Source organism: Bombyx mori, chromosome 16, assembly GCF_030269925.1.
Source record: "Bombyx mori chromosome 16, ASM3026992v2".
NCBI lineage: Eukaryota > Metazoa > Arthropoda > Insecta > Lepidoptera > Bombycidae > Bombyx > Bombyx mori.
The window spans coordinates 6,665,130-6,684,930 of NC_085122.1; the positions used below are offsets into that span (position 1 = coordinate 6,665,130).

At 36.0% G+C, this 19,801-nt stretch overlaps 1 protein-coding gene and 1 long non-coding RNA gene across 4 annotated transcripts in view; one reads left to right on the top strand and one right to left on the bottom strand.

The window, feature by feature from the left end:
• The window catches only part of LOC101746630 (phosphatidylinositol transfer protein alpha isoform), a 35,714-nt gene extending 16,152 nt beyond the window's left edge, over positions 1 to 19,562 (bottom strand). Inside the window, exons 1-5 of the mRNA XM_004928814.5 lie at positions 18,900 to 19,562; positions 18,544 to 18,574; positions 11,421 to 11,532; positions 3,348 to 3,499; positions 1,875 to 1,952 (exon numbers count right to left, since the gene is read on the bottom strand). Coding sequence (XP_004928871.1) covers positions 1,875 to 1,952; positions 3,348 to 3,499; positions 11,421 to 11,532; positions 18,544 to 18,574; positions 18,900 to 18,916 — 390 coding nt within the window. The 5' untranslated portion in view covers positions 18,917 to 19,562. The remainder of the gene's footprint in view (positions 1 to 1,874; positions 1,953 to 3,347; positions 3,500 to 11,420; positions 11,533 to 18,543; positions 18,575 to 18,899) is intronic.
• On the top strand, positions 8,349 to 18,013 carry LOC110385672 (uncharacterized). 3 transcript variants are annotated; one of them, XR_009975192.1, is made up of 4 exons: positions 8,383 to 8,596; positions 8,687 to 8,800; positions 16,509 to 16,564; positions 17,100 to 18,013. It is a non-coding gene; the product is annotated as an uncharacterized LOC110385672 (long non-coding RNA). The 3 variants fall into 3 exon arrangements; XR_005245618.2 differs by lacking the exons at positions 16,509 to 16,564; positions 17,100 to 18,013 and adding an exon at positions 9,500 to 10,516 and having other exon boundaries at positions 8,349 to 8,596; XR_002430933.3 differs by having other exon boundaries at positions 16,509 to 18,013.
• Positions 19,563 to 19,801: the final 239 nt, after the last annotated feature.

Below are 19,801 nucleotides of genomic sequence, written 5' to 3' on the forward strand. Positions count from 1 at the left end.
ATAGAGCATCAGGTAGGTATATAGAAAACAAACAGAAGTCTCTGCAGTTTCTAAAAAGTGTTTCAAATCACAACCAAATCGCAGTCTCGATTTTTTTATCGTTCTAGATGGGCAAGCTATCTACCAACCTGCAAGAACGACCAGCTCAAAGTACGCTGAGCGCTTATTGCCCATTCCCAGTTCCGTCTCTAACGAGTCTCTTAGCGATCTACGAGCAACTGCTTCGCGAATGAATCTACTACCGGATGGGAATTCCGACCCGCTTAGAAGATCCGGCGAGAAACTCAGCGGACTGATGCATGGGTTAGGTTGCACGGCGAACTCTTGGTAGAGTTCGACGATAACAGTTACCGGGGTCCCTAAGCCTGCTGTTAATGTTAGAGATGAAGGCGTCTAATGCAAAGGTTATTGGATCTGATGGATCTGTAAGGACGTATCTAGGGCGTCGACGGTGACTGTCTCCTGTGTGATCAGGATTCGGGGAGTAGTCAGCGGCGGCAACGATAAGGCGATTATCATGACGCATAGCCTTATCGAAGTAACGTTCTGACGCTGACTTCATGTATTTCCGCATTGATTCGAGGCCCAGGTCGTCAAGTAGACATTAAGACGTCTTCAATTTGAAATTGATTTTCTATTACCCACACGTACATTGCGCTCACAAAAATTATTCTTCGTCGGAGATAAACGAATAATGTAACTAGTCATCAAACTAAATAAACACACTAATGTTACATATTTATAGCCGAATTCGTCAAAACAAAAACAAAAAAAACTAAAAAGAAGCGACACGAAATTAAATAATACTTCCGCGTAACATTATCAAAGTTATATGAAAATTACGTAGTTTAATGGTGAAACGTCTTTATCTAAAACATATCAAAGACATAGGAAGGTCGAACGAAACTGTATATTTTCTTTAGCCCCGATAAAACAAATTTACTGTGTGTATGTACCTTTATTTAAATATTCTGCAGATATTTTACTGCAAAATCTTATTCCAACATTTTAAATTCTTCATCAAATACTTGATTACACATTAAGAAATATTTCAACGAATATTATGGGGCTTTACATTTTAAAATACATTTACATTTTCTAGACGCGATAAAGCTTTGGAAGTCTAACACGATAGAAGGCTAATGTTCACTATCCCTGATACGACCCAAGAGTGGGGATCGCTTTTTTAAATAATAACCTAATTCTTGAATGAAATTTACCGCTATGTAAAGACCAAATTTATGTTTGTATTACAGCAACAACTGTTCTATTCCAGTTTCAAATTTAAATCAGTTCCTATAGATTCCACAAACTTCCTATTTCCGTCTCGTAACAATTGACATTTTGACCTCATATCTGTAGGTCAGCTGTGATGTTCACAATGTTATTTATACCTGTAGATTTCGGTAACCAGTTAACACCACAATTAGAATGTAAATTTGGGCGACAAATTCACAACAATGCATCAAACAAAACACAAACAAGCTGACTTATGTTATTACCGTTGATCATACACACAACCATAAAAGCCTTGAATGTGTGCTATCACACACAACAGTCCTTTTCGTTTCTTGGTACTTTCAACTTGCGATCCTTCAGATACCTACTCTAAGTACACTAATGTCGAGTGCTTTATAATTACGATATCAAAGGCTAGTATAATACGTATCTATTATGAGTACACTGATATTAACGACCGTTGCCTTAGAACCATTTATCCCTACACAATAAATACGAAAGCAATAAAAAATATGAACACAAAGTATTCGACTTTGTGTTAACGTCGATAAAAAATAGAAATACACAGTAGTGATTAAAAAAGTTATCGAAGAAAGTAAACATGAAATTTTTGTCGAAAGGAAGTCAGAACTCACATTGTATTGGTCGCCGGCGTCCGGTAAATGCAGCGATTCTATACATATAACGAAGTTTTCTTTCATGTAACCGGGATTCTGAAAAATAAATTAAATATATCACCAACACGTTACCAAGTTCCAAAGATCCACGTGCCAAATTCTATATCATTGGCACAATCGATCAAGACAACGCACGAGTTTTGGGCTTAATAATCCATTTATATAATTGAATATGCAATTTCGAAAAGGGCACATCTCTGAAAATGTAAAATGTTCAGGAAATGAAAAAAAACTGATTATTATTTCCTAAAGCAGTGTAAAATTTCAAATATTAACTTTTGAGATATATTTTAGTGTTAATTAGCAATTGAAAATCACTGGAATTATTATAAAATGGGTGTAGGTAAGCCTCAAAACTGATATGAAATGAAAAATACGTATATGAAAAAACATATTTGACAAAATATGCGACATGTGCCCTTTTCGAAATTGCATATTCAAAATTGTATCCGACACAGTCAAGTCACTACTATGCTTTTGACCTTCAATGCATCTACATGTTTCATTCAATTAAAGAAGAAGGACACGTAATGCTGAAAACTGGCATAATCGCATTAGCTCACTTCATAACTGACATTATGTGGTGACTGGAAGCTATAGACTAACTTAAAAGCCTGTGTGTCACAAGCTTTAGATCTTTTCGCCTGCGTTGACTGAAACTTATCTGCTCTGATGTATATAAGAAGTCTATATACACGGCAACAAGATACCACCTTCCTGTTCTAAGAACGCATGACATTACAGTAACTTAACCATATTAAAATAACGAAAGCTTCACGTGTTACATTATTTCAAACTGTCTCGAGACCGTTAAACACAAAATAAGGAAGTCTTTTCAACAGGCTCGTGTATACTTAAGAGCTTCAGCATTAGTGTATTTTTAAAATCACGAATGGATTTTTTGTGCGTAGAGGATATACATATTGGAATCGTTGCCGAAAAACTAAATAAGACACACAAAAAAATCACAATCGAAAACTCAACAAAACTGTCGCAAAAAAGAACGTAGTATCGTGCAAAATATTTTGTTTGAATTATAAAAAAAAAGAATCTTACTAATACGACTAATTTTACTGGTGGTAGGACCTCTTGTGAGTCCGAACGGGTAGGTACCACCTCCCTGGCTATTTCAGCCGTGAAGCAGTAATGCGTTTCGGTTTGAAGGGTGGGGCAGCTGTTGTAACTATAATGAGACCTTAGAACTTATATCTCAAGGTGCGTGGCGCATTTACGTTGTAGATGTCTATGGGCTCCAGCAACCACTTAACACCAGGTGGGCTGTGAGCTCGTCCACACATCTAAGCAATAAAAAAAAAGACAACATAATATGCGATTAGTAAGTATTGTTTTGTTTACTTTAGTTTATTCCGGTTACGGCTTCGGAAACGATCTGCTAACACCCTGTATATAAACTCAAGTTTATGTTCTTACCGTCAGCACTGTTCTACAGTACGGGTAGGCGTTCCACGCTTCTTCGTGTACTTCGAGAGATCCTTTCGGAGCAAGTAGCCTGATGAAGGCCGGAACTTTGGACGCCAAATGGTAGATCTTGTACGTGTACTGTCCAGACGAGTATTTTCCACCTATTAGAAAGAACATTTATTTAAAAATATGTACTTAAAAACATAGTAATTAAATAGATATTGTGAAAAAGTGCATCCTAATTGATTTTCGCAATAACAGTTTTTTTATTTATTGCTTAGATGGATGGACGATCTCACAGCCCACCTAGAGTTAACTGGTTACTGGAGCCCATAGACATCTACAACGTAAATGCGCCACCCACCTTGAAAAATAAGTTCTAAAGTCTCGAGTATAGTTACAACGGCTGCCCCCCCATCAAACAGAAACGCATTACTGCTTCACGGCAGAAATAGGCAAGGTGGTGGTACCTACCCGCGGGGACTCACAAGAGGTCCTACTACCAGTAAAAATAAAGTTGCTAAATAAAAACCACATTTTAGAAAATTAAAAACGAGATTAAACCGCGCCTTGAAATGTATATTAAAGTTTAGACCTACTTCAAATATTGCTCCTTTGTTTTTTTCCGTCAATTACCTACAATTGCAATTTGTAAAATTTACAAGTCACAATGATTCTATGCAAACAGCATCTCAACGAGGCCAATCTAGTACTTTTTTTTGTAGTAAAACGCTTATTTCAAATCAAAGTCGTTTATTTTTCTCATTTATAACTTTAGAACCAATCTTACTATGTACAATAATAATATTGTTTACGTTAGCTACCCTACATACGGACACCAAATGTTTTACAAAAATACGATGAATGCGAAGTTCTAGCTTTTTACCACATACACTACTAAATAAAATACATGATTTCTGATTTTAGATAGACATTTTCGTTTCGATGTGTCCTTTATAGTCCAGCTATAAGCGGGCTAAAAGAAACAATAGCCTGCAGTTTGACAATTGTTAAAGGTTCAATTTTACTGTGTAACAGTCAGTAGGACGATGAATAACTGCATATTTCATAAAAACACGAAGAAAACGATCAAGTGAATAATGACAATTTGGTAAATCATCTGACTATAACGTTATTATTATTTTCCCTAACTAAGCTGGTAGCCTTTAGAGTCTATATCCGCATAACCGAGCGAGTCGATTAGCTCACAGGGCTCTAACTTGAAGATGTTGCTAACACTAGCCCTAGCAAGAGCAGTGCTTCGCAGAATCTACCACCGGATCGGAAACGCGACCCATTGAGAAAATCCGACGAGAAACTCAGTAGGCTGTGTATGTGGGTTAATTTACTCGCCGAACCGACGGGTTCCGGTGACCGATGCTTGAAGAGCCTTAAATCACCATTAGTGGATCGGGAGGATTTGATATGACGTGTAAATTATGTTAGGAACCAAGAATTGTTTGTGCTCGTGTAGAGGATCACGACTACGGAGAAATATAGCGAGCCCGTTGCGTATCTCCTATTTTTATGCCAACCGACGCATTTGAAACAAAACATTAAATAGCATCACACTAGTTTGATTATTATATATCTATTCAACTTTACAACACAACAGCAAACAGACCAAAAGTTTGTATACAATTTTGATAAACGCTTGAATTTATGTACTTTGGATTTAAAATACACTGGCCTTACATTAATTCTTAAGACAAATTAAATCTCAGACAATGCAATACCAAGTGACCGTTGTGTAGAATCAGCCGCCACGGGACCTTGGAATGGTTTTAATAAATGAAAGATTAACTTAGTGTGTCTCCGTCTTCTTATATTCAATTTCAATTCCGATCGATGCATTCGTGCTGAGCGATGCACCGGTGTTCGAATCTCAGGCGGGTACCAATTTTTCTAATAAAATACGTACTCAAAAAATGTTCACGATTGACTTCCACGGTGAAGGAATCGTGTAAAAAAAATGAAACCCGCAAAATTATAATTTACGTAATTACTGGTGGCAGGACCTATTGTGAGTCCGCGCGGGTGGGTACCACCACCTTGCCTATTTCTGCCGTGAAGCAGTAATGCGTTTCGGTTTGAAGGGTGGGGCAGCCGTTGTAACTATACTTGAGACCTTAGAACTTATATCTCAAGGTGGGTGGCGCTCTTACGTTGTGGATGTCTATGGGCTCCAGTAACACCAGGTGGGCTGTCAGCTCGTCCACCCATGTAAGCAATACAAAAATTATAAAAAAAAAACTAGCAATAGTTCTGTATATAGTACTAGTGTGAACAAAACCAGTTTAGTAACAACGTCAACGTTTTGCATCATACTATTATGATCAAATTAAAATAATCCAAATAACATTAATTCTTTAAATTAGCAAAGCATCCTTTCCGGTAAATAAAATAAATAAAAACTTATGGAATGGAAAGAAATGGTTGGACGATAATGACCACATTTCTTATATAAAGTTTCGAAAAAAAAAGTCTCTCATTTTCCGCTATCGGGTTAAATTCAACCCCCTTGCGTGTTTCGGCATCCGCTTGCGTGTCCCGTTACTCATTACGGTGTGAAGTTCGTGAACATTGATTGCCAGTTTCTTACGAAAAAAAAAACACGTTTTTTGTTATTTTTTGTATGTTTGTGTTAGTTAGCATATACGTATTACTACAAAGTTTTAAACCATGTTTTTTATAGAGTAATATTGGTACTGGCCCAGTTTTTACATAATTCAAGGTAAGACCCTCGTTTGCTTCAACTTTCCCATGTTTTGAGTACATTTTGACCTGATTCCAAAGCTGAAGCAGAGGACGTGTTAATGCCACCGTTGTCAGTATTTTTGCCGCCAAACGCCAATATCGATTTGATGTATGATATTATTCGAATACATGTTTTTTTAGACTAGCTCAATATCTGAATGAATGGAAGGTTGTTTTACGTAATGATGAGGAGCTCCGGTAACCAGTGAAGCATTATCATTAATTAACAAAAAAAATTACACTGCTATATAGCTAGTGTCACTCTAGATGCTATAATATTTCTGACGAAACACAACCTCTTACGAAGTGGATTAAAAAATTTAAAAATTATTTTGGAATTAACAAACTCCTATACATGAACTGTGAAAGGATTCTGCTTTTTTAGACAGTCTTATAAAAAAAATGTTAACGATAAAACTATTAAAACCTGTCTTTTTGAATAAATTATTTTTTTATAAATTAAATTATTAATTCAAATATAACAAGTTTTACGGTGGTTTGAAGAAGAAAAAAAGCAGTAAGTACTATTTGACTTAACAGATTTATAATAGTTTCATCATTCGTCGTAGTTCATAGTACCGCGGCACGCTTGCACTCGGGAATAGGTCACGAAGCTGTTCTACATTTATAACTCGGAAACTTGACCCAAAACGCTGTAGCTATTTGCAGTTTTAGCATTTCCGTACCTTTAAAGGCATAGGTAGAACGGTGTCGCTTTGTCATTTCGATCCGCATATTATATAATGTTTCATCAAACGACAACGATTACAATTACTGTATTCTTTGCGAGAGAGACACAGTAATAAAACCTGTTGTTATACGGCCGAAGTCCTTGAAGCTAATTAGACTAATGACGTTTTGGCGGAAACGCGAGTGGGTACTAGGTGAATTTAAGCAGATTTGAAAACAAACAACATAAGACGATTTACTAATGCGTATTCGGCGATAATATTTATTACTTATTTCGTCTTCTTTTATAGACTATGACCTACATAAGCACTGATTTTGTGGAATTTCAGATCATATCTTTTAAGACACGAAAATAATTATAAGTTAAATAGCGTCTATAGATATAGCATTTAACATTTCGTCTGAAACTGACTCGTGGATGAGATTAAGTAACGGAACACGAAATCCTGATTGGTCAACAATGAAAAGGTGGTCTAAAACGTTTGTAACTATGCAGCCGGCGACCAGACTTTGGAGACAAAATGAAAGTATGCTTTTAACGTCGGCTAGCGTCCCGCCGATATACCGAACATTAGATATCTATGCTTTTAAAAAGGGTCGATGAACTCATAACTGTCGCATTGTGGTTCATTAACAATTCTTTGTTGAAGATTTCGTTTAATATAATAATAAATTTGGATTCGATATTTTGTTAAACTGAAACTTTTTGTTTTAAGTTACCAAAACTGTCATAGCATCCACGAATTTTATTAAAAAATAATATCAATTATGTACGTACTTTAACCAATTGCGGTCCTAAGACTTTATAACAAATTGTACCAGGTCCTAGCTTATTTAGTAAAGTTACACACGTGTGGACAGTGGCCCTGCGAGTAAAAAAACAGATGTTCAATACGTATCGAGTGTCGACTCTGGGCATCAATGGATTAATAATAGACCTAGATTACCTAGAACCTAGATTAAGCAAAATCAAATCAAACACAACATTATTGACGTAAAACTAAATGAGGAACGGGGAATATACCTAACATTTTTTTATATTTAGAATACGTACAATAATGACACATCGAGATCCGTTTTCAGACATTGCCGTGAAAAAAAAAACGCGCAAGGGTCAACAGTTGGAGCTAGGCGGCTCCGTGTCGATGAAGTCATGTTATGTCATGAGTCTGCATTGGTAAGGCACAAGACCGGTTATTTAGACGAAATGAGAACACACATAAACGATATGAGTTAACACAATAATGAAGCTTTCGAATTAGGCGACAAACAGACAACACTATTGGAATACTGTTAGTTTTTTGGCAATACAAAAATGATGCGTGTCTCCAAAAACAAGTTGAATGACGAAAATCATCAACTTCAATGACGAAATTTGTTTTATCTTTACATGGCGAAAAATAAATATATTTGTCAAAATTAAGAAAGTCCAAATGTTAATTATTCCATACGTTTTTCGCAGTCGTACTTACGTAGACTCGAGAAATAATTAAAAAAAAAAAAATTCTGTCTGAGTTCCAGCACGCACCTTTACAAATAAGCGAAACAACTGTGTCAATCATTGAATCTGACGTAATCGACAAAGAAAGATGTCATTTGTGTATTATTATTTTACGTAAAATGGTCACAAATGCTGGTGGAGTTCGAGGAGTCGGGTACAAAATGATCCGATCACCTTGTTTATTTCGACTACGCTAGGATGAAAGTGTGTGCAATACATTGACATCATCAGCTCTACGATTGCAAAATACTAATTTTTAGATCAAGTTGATCAATTTAATGCGGCTATTGCTGAAGCAGTACGCCTGAGAGTAAGTTTCAATATCACTTTCAAAATGCGCTAGATCACTCCTTCCGATTCATTGTATGACCGAGTTAAGAGTTCTAAAGTTTTTTTACAGGCCAACACAGCGCTAACTTTGTCATTTCTGTTGGGCAGATTGTGATAATAATGAAACATGCTCAATAGCAACAATCAGATAATAATTTTCGTCGCGTCTAACTTTTGAACACATGTAAGTCCGAAACAAATCAAATCATGAATTTTGTACAGTGAAAGGAATATAATTGTAGTATATAATAACCGATATAACATTTGTTGGCTTTACCAACACATTAATATCATACGTAGTGTAAGCAATCAACAACATTATATTTACTTCTACTGTTCGGATAGAATGGTACGTAGATAAACAAAATCTATTTCGAGCATAATTCTAATTATTATTTACCTCTACGCATAACACGAGCATGAGTGCACATCTTCAAAATAAATTTCATTACCAATTGACAAACAAAAATATTTTCAACGTTTGTTTTTATGTACAAGGCGTTATGACTCATTTGGTTGGATAACACGCACACTGTGTGGGGTCAAGAGTAGATTTTTGATGATTTCAAGACAATCGATCATAAATCAAGAGATACTCGACCAAATGACCTCACGGGCGACTACTGGTGTTAAGTTGCTAGTGGACAGTCACGTGTCCTTTTTGAGATGTGAGTTCAAATTTTTCTTACTGTGCATGCGATTGTCCCGAATGAGACCGCATGAATACTTCGTGGCAGAAATGTTCAACATGACGGTTCTACCATTGGGCTCGCAATATACCGTACCACCACTAGGTATGCAATGTCCTCTGGAGGGTGTTATATAATAATACATTTTTATACATCTATCGTGAAAGTTTTTTATTTTTGTTTTTCTAAAATAGATGGACGAGCTCACGGCCGGTTGGTGTTAAACGATCACCGGTATCCATGGACATCAACAACGTATATGTCGTCACCCACCTTGAGACACGAGTTCTGAGTCTCAATTTGTATAATACAATGCCTGCTCCACCTTTCAAACTCTATCTACCGCATTACTTTACATTAACTTCACGGCAGAAATAGATGGGGTTGTGCTAACTACCCGCAAGAGCACATAAGTCGCCCTACGGCCAGTAAATTTATTTGTGAACACTTCTTAAATACATATTAACAATTAATTAAGAAAATTAAAGGAACACACTTAAATAGCAAATAGTACTAATAAGTAATTTCACCTTTTATTCTCCTATTGATACTGGTTAAGACATTAAAACATTAGACGTTAGGACATTAGAAAAAGGTATTGTATGGTCATTGAACCTTAATGCGTGTACAAATTTTTGAATCGGAAATCTTGTGAAATATCGTTCAAAAATACCGTTACAAACAAACATACAAACGTAACCAAGCTAATTGAAGCGCTTTAAAATGGTATCTATGCCCCGGAATTCCACTCATGGCCATCACATAACGCAATGGATACACCAAGCTTATTACAGATCAGACCGTATACGGATAACGTAATGTGCTAATAATACAATATATTTCCACAGACGTCACGAGTTATTGCATAGCCTAGACCTAGCTGTTGCATACTATGCAATTTCTCTATTTGCGTCATCGGTTTTTTTTTTTTGCATAGTCTGTTCCTTTTTATATATTGGTCGGAAACTAGTAATTAACACATAGTAGTGACACATCAACATAAATATACTAGAGAACATCTCATCTGTTTACCTTTTGAATTAATAATTTGATTTTTTGAATTGAGAATTGAATTTTTTAAGTCATTTTTTGAATAGGTCTTTCAACATGCACAGAGCACCCAACAAAACCAGACAAATTATTATGACGTACACTGGTAACTTGCCTTGTAAACTTACTTAAATTATTAAAAATAACAGACAAAAAAAAAACCTGAAACTATGAATTACTTAAAGTTTTTGCCTTTTATTATCAACTTCAAGGTTTATTGAAGATTAGTTGAGAATTAACATCTAAAAACATAATTAAATTTAAAAGTATGAATATAACAATAAATCTACTATGATCGCGGATTGTTATAACACCTTTAACGTGAATTCTTAAAGCAGATTTGAACTAAAATTAAATTAAATGATAAGATGTGTTCTCATTACTCGTGAATTCAAATTCTATAAGTTTCAAAATACAGCACGTGATATACCAGATTCGTCGCAATCCTGACATACGTCACACGAATCAGAATCAGAACTTTTCGAGGAGCCACCACGGTTCTTACTTGGACCTATAAATGTATTTACGTTAGAATAAATCTAAACATAATGCCATTAGCTTCATTAGAATAGTTCCGTGATACCACAGATTTCCCCTCAAGAGTCCAGATGAATAACTTGTAAAAACTACAATATTGGACTCCAAGACATGAGCGATAATAATTATCTTTAGGGTTATGATTGAATTACAAGTAACGGAGGTCAATTGAATCTCGGATCCAAACTTAAATGGAGAATCAAAACTAATTTAGGTCGCTCGTATTATTGTTCTCCTAAGTCGTGCCGACTTGGTGGTGGTTGTGGTGTGACTCGGAGGGTCGTGGGTTCGATTACCACATCGGGCAAACACTCGTGTGACGAACAGGTTTGTTTGCTCTTTGCCTGGACGTTAATTATCTATATATTTAAAAGTATGTAACTATTTATATCAATCTCTGGTTCCCACGGTACAGGGACTCCTAATTTGGGGCCAGATGACCGTGCGTGACTTGTTCCCGGTTATTATTATTATTATTCTAAGTAAATTATATATATTCTCAATTTGAATATTATAAGTAAAACTCACCGAGCAGTGGATAATCTTTGAACGGTTCATTCTTTATGACCTCTATGCCTTCACCTCCGCCGGTTTCATTTTTGGAGACCTCCGCCACGCAGTATAACTGGGCCACTTGATACTGTGTAGAAAAGAACATTATTTTTCAAAATTATAAATACGAAGCATACAGAACAGCTGATGTCTATGGTTTTTTTTTTATTGCTTAGATGTGTGGACGAGCTCACAGCCCACCTGGTGTTAAGGGTTACTGGAGCCCATAGACATCTACAGCGTAAAGGCGCCACACACCTTGAGATATAAGTTCTAAGGTCTCAGTATAGTTACAACGGCTGCCCCCCCTTCAAACCGAAACGCATTACTGCTTCACGGCCGAAATAGGCGGGCGGTGGTACCTACCCGTGCGGACTCCCAAGAGGTCCTATCACCAGTAATTACGCAAATTATAATTTTGCGGGTTTGATTTTTATTACACGATGTTATTCCTTCACCGTGGAAGTCAATCGTGAATATTTGTTAAGTACGTATTTCATTAGAAAAATTGGTACCCGCCTGCGGGATTCGAACACCGTTGCATCGCTAGATACGAATGCATCGGACGGACGTCTTATCCTTTAGGCCACGACGACTTGTTTTCCGTCATGCTTTCAAAAGCGGGAAGCATTTTTTTCTTTTGAGAATTATTTGAGTAGTATTGTAAAGCTGTCCTGGATGGTCGTGAGGTTCACCTTGAGGCGTGAGGTTGAAGTCTTACTTGCATTGGAATTGCTTATCGTGTCCTTGAAGACGGGAGAAGGATTAGTCGAAACTTGGATGTTCCCCCACGTCACGATGTCAAACTAGCTGGTGTAAAGTACAAAGTATTAATTTATTTTACAGTATAAATTACTGGTGGTAGGACCTCTTGTGAGTGCGTGCGGGTGGGTACCACAACCCTGCCTATTTCTACTGTCAAGCAGTAATGGGTTTCGGTTTGAAGGGTGGGGCAGCCGTTGTAACTATACTTGAGATCTTAGAACTTATATCTCAAGGTGGGTGGCGCATTTACGTTGTGGATGTCTATGGGCTCCAGTAACCACTTAACACCAGGTGGGCTGTGAGCTCGTCCATCCATCTAAGCAATAAATAAATAAATTATATATATTTTGTTAATTTTTTAAAGTAAGACAGTATGATTGTCTGTAAATATAATAATTCGTTACAATTAGAAATTACTTTCGTATCTTATCAAGTAGTGCTGCCGTGTCAAATAACACGTGTTATAGTTTTAAAAAAAATCATATTTCGTTATTTGGTGTTTCTATTAAGGTTGTCATTAACGCTATCATAAAAGATGCGTTGATTGTAGTAGGGTACACACATCCTGAGACGTCCAGAAAGGAACGACCATCCTGCATTTTACTGTTACTAAACAGACCTGTATTACGAATTGAAATATGGACATCCATTAGACCTTCTGCCCAACCACAGCGTGAACACCCTAAGGTGTGAGGTGTGTGTGGTGAAACAAGGTTGGTTAAGAATAACCTAGACCTCTCTGTCGTACGAAAAAAGTAACTTCAATTTAATTTAGTGTAGGAAAGAGATGACTATATGTAGGATTAAAACAAAATGCCAGATGTCGCGAACGTGTTATAGAAGGATTATTAAATATTCGTAACTATAACTCGAGTGTAATAGTGGTTATTATAGAGGTTTGGGAACTTTGCCCGATTTCCTTGTTCACGTCGCTCATAAAATCTAATTCAAACAAACAAAATGGTTTGTTTTGTTCCTAAAATATATATAGAGATTAGAGTTATATCTAAAGCAATTAAATCGATTCTGAATGTTACCACCTAATGCAAATATTAAAATGAGATGTATTAAAAAATGATGAATTATCAAACTACATAATATGCCATGTAATTCATGTAGTATACGAGAATTTAAAAGAGTCATAAGCGGTATGTCCCTGACTAGCTGATGTCCTTGAGCATCTGTAATTACTAATCGGTGGATCGTATGTTCGTCTGCCATCAAGGGCAATAAAATAATGAATGGCTAGTAACCTAAGTACTGCACTGTTTATTTCTTTTTTGGTGTACAATAAAGAATACTCTCTCTCTCTCTCTCTCTCTCTCTCTCTCTCTCTCTCTCTCTCTCTCTCTCTCTCTCTCTCTCCTCTCCCTCTCTCTCTCTCTCTCCCTCTCCCTCTCCCCTCTCCCTCTCCCCTCTCCCTCTCCCTCTCCCCTCTCCCTCTCCCTCTCCCCTCTCCCTCTCCCCTCTCCCTCTCCCCTCTCCCTCTCCCCTCTCCCTCTCCCTCTCCCCTCTCCCTCTCCCCTCTCCCTCTCCCTCTCCCCTCTCCCTCTCCCCTCTCCCTCTCCCTCTCCCCTCTCCCTCTCCCCTCTCCCTCTCCCTCTCCCCTCTCCCTCTCCCCTCTCCCTCTCCCCTCTCCCTCTCCCCTCTCCCTCTCCCTCTCTCCTCTCTCTAAATACCATATCAAGCGTCCGTGGTTTAGTATGAAACACACAAAAAAAGATACAACGTTTGCATACATTTAAAACAAACAATCTTGAAGCGAACACTTCTTCAGCATTTTGAAAGAGACAAATAATTATAAAAGTTTTTATTTAATCCGAGTACCAGCACGCAACAATGGTATAATAAGATTTAGCATGCAAGAGAATGAGATACAAAGCTTCTGAAGACATCACTTGGATCGCGGATGAATAGCACACAGCCAAACATTTTTGTTGTTTTTTTTTTTTTACATTTTTTCGATTAGAGATACGTGATTATTGGACCTGGACTAACCCATTTACTAGCTAAAAATTATCTGATAAACGAACGTTTTAATCGTGTCAAGTAATGTTTAAAATTAGCAGTCACCTACTAGATATAACTACTTGTAACATAAGTGACTATAGATTATCGAATTTATCGCAAGCAATCCATAATTTTAAGTTACGCTTTTTTTAAATTAATTACCATATGAATAGAAAATTAAGCAGAAAGATGATAAAGGGAAGCAGAAAGTTCTTATTTCTCTGTAAAAAGTATTTAGACAATATGATTAGGAAACATTATTAAGCTTTAAAGATCAGAGGTCATATTTTTTTGTTTTGTTTTTATTTCTTCGTAGTCGTCGTGGCCTAAAGGATAAGACTTCCGGTGTATTCGTATGTAGCGATTATAGTATTATTATTATTAGCGATTATCGGTATTCGAATCCCGCTGGCAGGTACCAATTTTACCAAAGAAATACGTACTTAACAAATGTTTACGATTGACTTTCACAGTGAAGGAATTACTCGTGTAATAAAAATTAAACCCGCATAATTATAACTTGTGTAATTATTGGTTGTAGGACTTTTTGTGAGCCCACACGGGTAGGTACCACCACCCGCCTATTTCAGCCGTAAAGCAGTAATGCGTTTCGATTTGAAGGGCGGGACAGCCCTTGTACTGTTAAAAGTGAGTCCCTACAACTCGTGCCTCAAGGTGGGTGACGGCATTTACGTTGTCGATGTCTATGGGCTCCGGTAACCACTTAACCGTGAGCTTGTCCACCAATCTATGCTATAACAAAAAATAAATAAAAAATATACGTGTAGATAACACGTTAAACGTGTAGAGGAAATCTTCTTATACACTTTAAAAATATTTGATTAGTTGCAAAATGACCTAGACCAAAGTTCAAGAGGAAACTAGAAACTATTAAACTATGGAGTTAACAAATAGCCTCATGAAAATTATTTGTTTCACTTTTGTTTTCTTTTTTAATAGCACTGCTGAGCAGACGAACTGTAGACTGACTCGGTATTTAGTGGTTACTGAAGCTCCAAGATTTTACGGCGTCAATACCAAACGCTCATCTGGAGTCATGAGATCAATATCTCAACTCTACTCACAGAACAGCTGTTCTATTCTACAAACCTGAGCATTTCGTAGGAAACAATGCTATGATAACTATCTGTGCAGGTGGGCTTACAATACGCTACTAGAAAAATCAATAAAATTAAACCTTTTTTTTTTTGTGCTTAGATGGCTGGACGAGCTCACAGCCCACCTGGTGTCAAGTGGTTACTGGAGCTCATAGACATCTACAGCGTAAATGCGCCACCCACCTTGTGATATAAGTTCTAAGGTCTCACTCCAGTATAGTTACAACGGCTGCCCCACCCTTCAAACCGAAACGCATTACTACTTCACGGCAGAAATAAGCAGGGCGGTGGTATCTACCCGCGCGGACTCACAAGAGGTCCTATCACCAGTAATTACGCAAATTATAATTTTGCGGGTTTGATTTTTATTACACGATGTTATTCCTTCACCGTGGAAGTCAATCGTGAACATTTGTTAACTACATATTTCATTAGAAAAATTGGTACCCGCCTGCGAGATTCGAACACCGGTGCATCGCTCAGCACGAACGCACCGGACGTCTTATCCTTTAGGCCACGACGACTTCAAACGTTATTTCCTGTTTTGATCTTCTATATTGATGTAATAAGAACGCCTAAAGAACGAATACGACGCTTTTGAAAACAGTGACAACTAGCGAGTGTCTGGTATCGAACAATAAAATAATTATTATGTATACATAAAAAAATACATTTAGACGTAATTCCGTTTGAACTCAGTAAGTTGTATGTTGCCAACGTATTGTTCGAGTCGTTTGTTCAACTGTTGTCATATGAACGACAATGGTATCTAGTGAATCACAAAGCCATAACGATAACTTTCAAATAATAGTTTAGGTTTAATTCTGACTTATTGTCAGCGCGGTATTAACGTTGTTGACTATGGGCTCCACTAATAACTTGATATTAGATGGGCGGTGAGGTTCTACCCTTCCTAATACGTCGTTTGAAATGAATCAATAGTTTATTGTCCTTATTTATATTATCTAATGATGTACATATTTAATTTAATCTCTAACTTTCCTAATCTTTCCCTTGCGAATCCGATCAAGTTTTTTTTGACTACGTAGTTTCCCAACCCTTTATTTTGCTCGGTGGCAAATGCGCAAGCCGCGCGAGCCAAAATCCAACAGAAGAAGAAGAAGAAGAAATGTAAAACAAAAAAATCTTATACCTACTGTTCTTGTTTCAGAATGAGCATGATTTATTGTATCGACAGCAGATTTTAACGAAAAATGATGATGAACGGTATTTAAATGATTAAAGGTCACTTAAACACTACAAAAACTCAATAATTACGTCAACGTACGTTTGAATACGTCTAAACAGGATAGACAACTATTTTATTCACAAGATACTTAGCTGAGTTTTTGTATGCTTGTGATTCGAATATAGTATGATGTTCTCGTGACAGAATCAAAATTTTAACTCCAATAATTTAATAATTATTTTTGATAATGCTAGATCAGTAAACGAGTTCACGACCCACCTGATGTTGAGTCGTTACAATAGCTCATAAACACCAGTAGGTCAATGCAACCTATCTTTTTTGAGTTGTTATTGTAATGAAATATGTTTTTTAAAATGTAACGCAAATTTTTTTTTTTTTTTTTTTTTTCTATCCTGCAACTTAGCAATCTGTTTCTTGAAAAACAATAATCTAATCTGTTGTCAGATTTTCATCAGGAAAAGTTGAGTCAGCTGAGTTGTGTCCCCAGTGGTACCATTCTCATCTTAAATCTGCAAATCTTTTTGCTAGGTCTGGTATACTACTCCTTTTCAGGCGAGAGTATCTTAGGCTGCCCTCCCCCTGCAGCTCTGCAGCCAGCTGATTAATGTGTTGGTCAAGTCGTGTTTGGTAATTAAACGCAAATAACAAGTTTTTTGTGGAGGTCCCAGATGTGAATTTTTTATTACTGCCTTTCAACAAAATTTTAAAGTTTTTTTTTTTTTGTACTGTTTTAAATAAACGATGCCTGGGAGATGTGAAGACTATCCAAATATCGATTCTAAGGGACTTTTTAATTTCACTTATCAAATATATATGTATAAGAAAAAATTAAAATGTAACATGAATCTCAATCTTGTGTCAAAATGTATGTGATTATGTTGAATTTCAAGTGTATTTGGATGAACAGTGTTCATTATATATAACTAATCTTAATGTATATTGAAACATTATTGAAAATTTATTAACTTATTAGAATTATAAGTGTTATGCTACTTACATATCTATAGGTTGGAAAACAACAGACATGTTTTTGATAGAAAAACCAATTCTCCCCCATTTTTAAAATACCTTTATAGATATTTAGTAACAGACGATGGGTTTATTTGTTTCAAAAAGATGTAACAATTAATAGCAAAAATTGAACAGTGCTTGGTGGATATCAACAAACAAGAGTAATTTAATTTGAATTATAAGAAAAAGAGTTTAAAATAAAATCTAGGATATTTTAGACATCAATTTAATCTGATTATTCAAATTTTATATTTTTCAATTTAATTTTCCATCGATGAACAGCTTTTTTTTTTAAAAAACAACCTCGTATGAATAGTAAGTTATTCAAACTTATTTATTTGACAATTCCTAACTAACCTTTTAATGCAGTAAATTAGTGGTAAACTTATGTATGGGTAAATTGTTTATTTTTATTGATAATCCAAGAGTTAATAAAGATAATTATCTACTGATAACATTGATTATTGACGACACTTTTGATTAGATATCAGAAAATTTTATTTGGTGTGTACAATAACTTGCAAAATTTATGAAACAAGTAACTATCTCCTTAAAACTCAGTACATTCGCATATTATTTTATGTTCCGCTTCTAATGAAGCTGATAATATTAGAGTAGCTTTTGTGTGATTCTGAAGCTGTGTATTTTTTTGTATTGCTCGGGTGGGTGAACGAGCTCATGGCCTTGAGTTTTTTATTTATTTATTTTTTATTGCTTAGATGGCTTAGGGGTGCTAAATGATTAATATACCATAGACATTACAATCAAATGCACTCGCAGCTTTTTTCTATATGTAACAGAGTATACCCACCCGCCTTGACAGTATTTCATAAAAAATACTTAATTTTAGTTTGAATGTAAAGTATGCCAAATATTGTTAGCTTGGTAATAAAATTCAGATGAAACCTGGGAAATCTTCGAAATGAAATAAGTATACGACCTTGATACATTAACCTAATTCTTATTTCTTTTGTGTTGCACTTACCTCTTCAACTGTTAGAGGAAGTGTGACTCGGCTGAAATGGAAAATAATTTATTTTAAAAACTATTTCTAAATCATCATATATTTTAGTGAATTTGTTTGCTTAATCGTTTTATATTGAAATCTGTGGCCAGATCCCATTCAAAACCTTGACCTGGCCAGCTGTCAATGTCAGAACCTCCGGTTCATCATAAATCCAGGAGTTCTGCGTTAAGCAGCGAGTTGCTTTCAAAGATGCTGATAAAGCAAAATTGTTACCTACTGTCCACATCGGTTTGGAAGCAAATATCGATTCACATTTGTAATAAGTATTGTTTCAGCAAAGCTTAGTATAATGTTAATATACTGTGAATACTTACTATTCTTTGATAATCATGTTCAATAATTTTTTCACTTAAATGCACATGAAACTATCCACTAACACATTAAAATAGGCTTATCACAGACTAGAATTGAGCGGCAACCAGATTATTGGCAGATTATTTTAATTTTAATCTATGACTGGCCGACCAATGAAAATGACAAGGCGCATGCTTCAGCAGACGCAACGGATATTACGTCAAGATTTGGATTTTCCTTTATACGAAACAAGTTTTATAGAGTGAATTGTAAATTGTAATCTAATTATTCCTCAGTTTTAGAGTTGTTTTAAATTTTAATATGACTGAAAATAGCAGGGTTATCATAATATATTTATTAATATGTCAGGAAATTTTGCGTTAAGAAAAAAATAAAAATAATTATTTTATCATGATATTTTATTTTGAAATAGATTGATTAAATCTTGGTAAAATACTTCAACCTATTTTGAGGAAGTCGAAACTGAAAAAAAAGAATGACAGACTATTGCCCAAAAAGGATGAAAACAATTTATATATAAAAGGGTGTAAAAAACTGATGTAGATATAAAATATATAATTTTACTGGTGGTAGGACCTCTTGGGAGTCCGCACGGGTAGGTACCACCACCCCGCCTATTTCCGCCGTGAAGCAGTAATGCGCTTCGGTTCGAAGGGTGGGGTAGCCGTTGTAACTATACTAAGACCTTAGAACTTATATCTCATGGTGGGTGGTGCATTTACGTTATAGATGTCTATGGGCTCCAGTAACCACTTAACACCAGGTGGGCTGTGAGCTCGTCCACACATCTAAGCAATAAAAAAAAAAGAGACACGATAGTTAAGCATGTTTCATTAATGAGACTATACGAAAGGTCTTTCCCATGATTACATCTGTGTCTGAGTTTAAATTTAACCCAGAT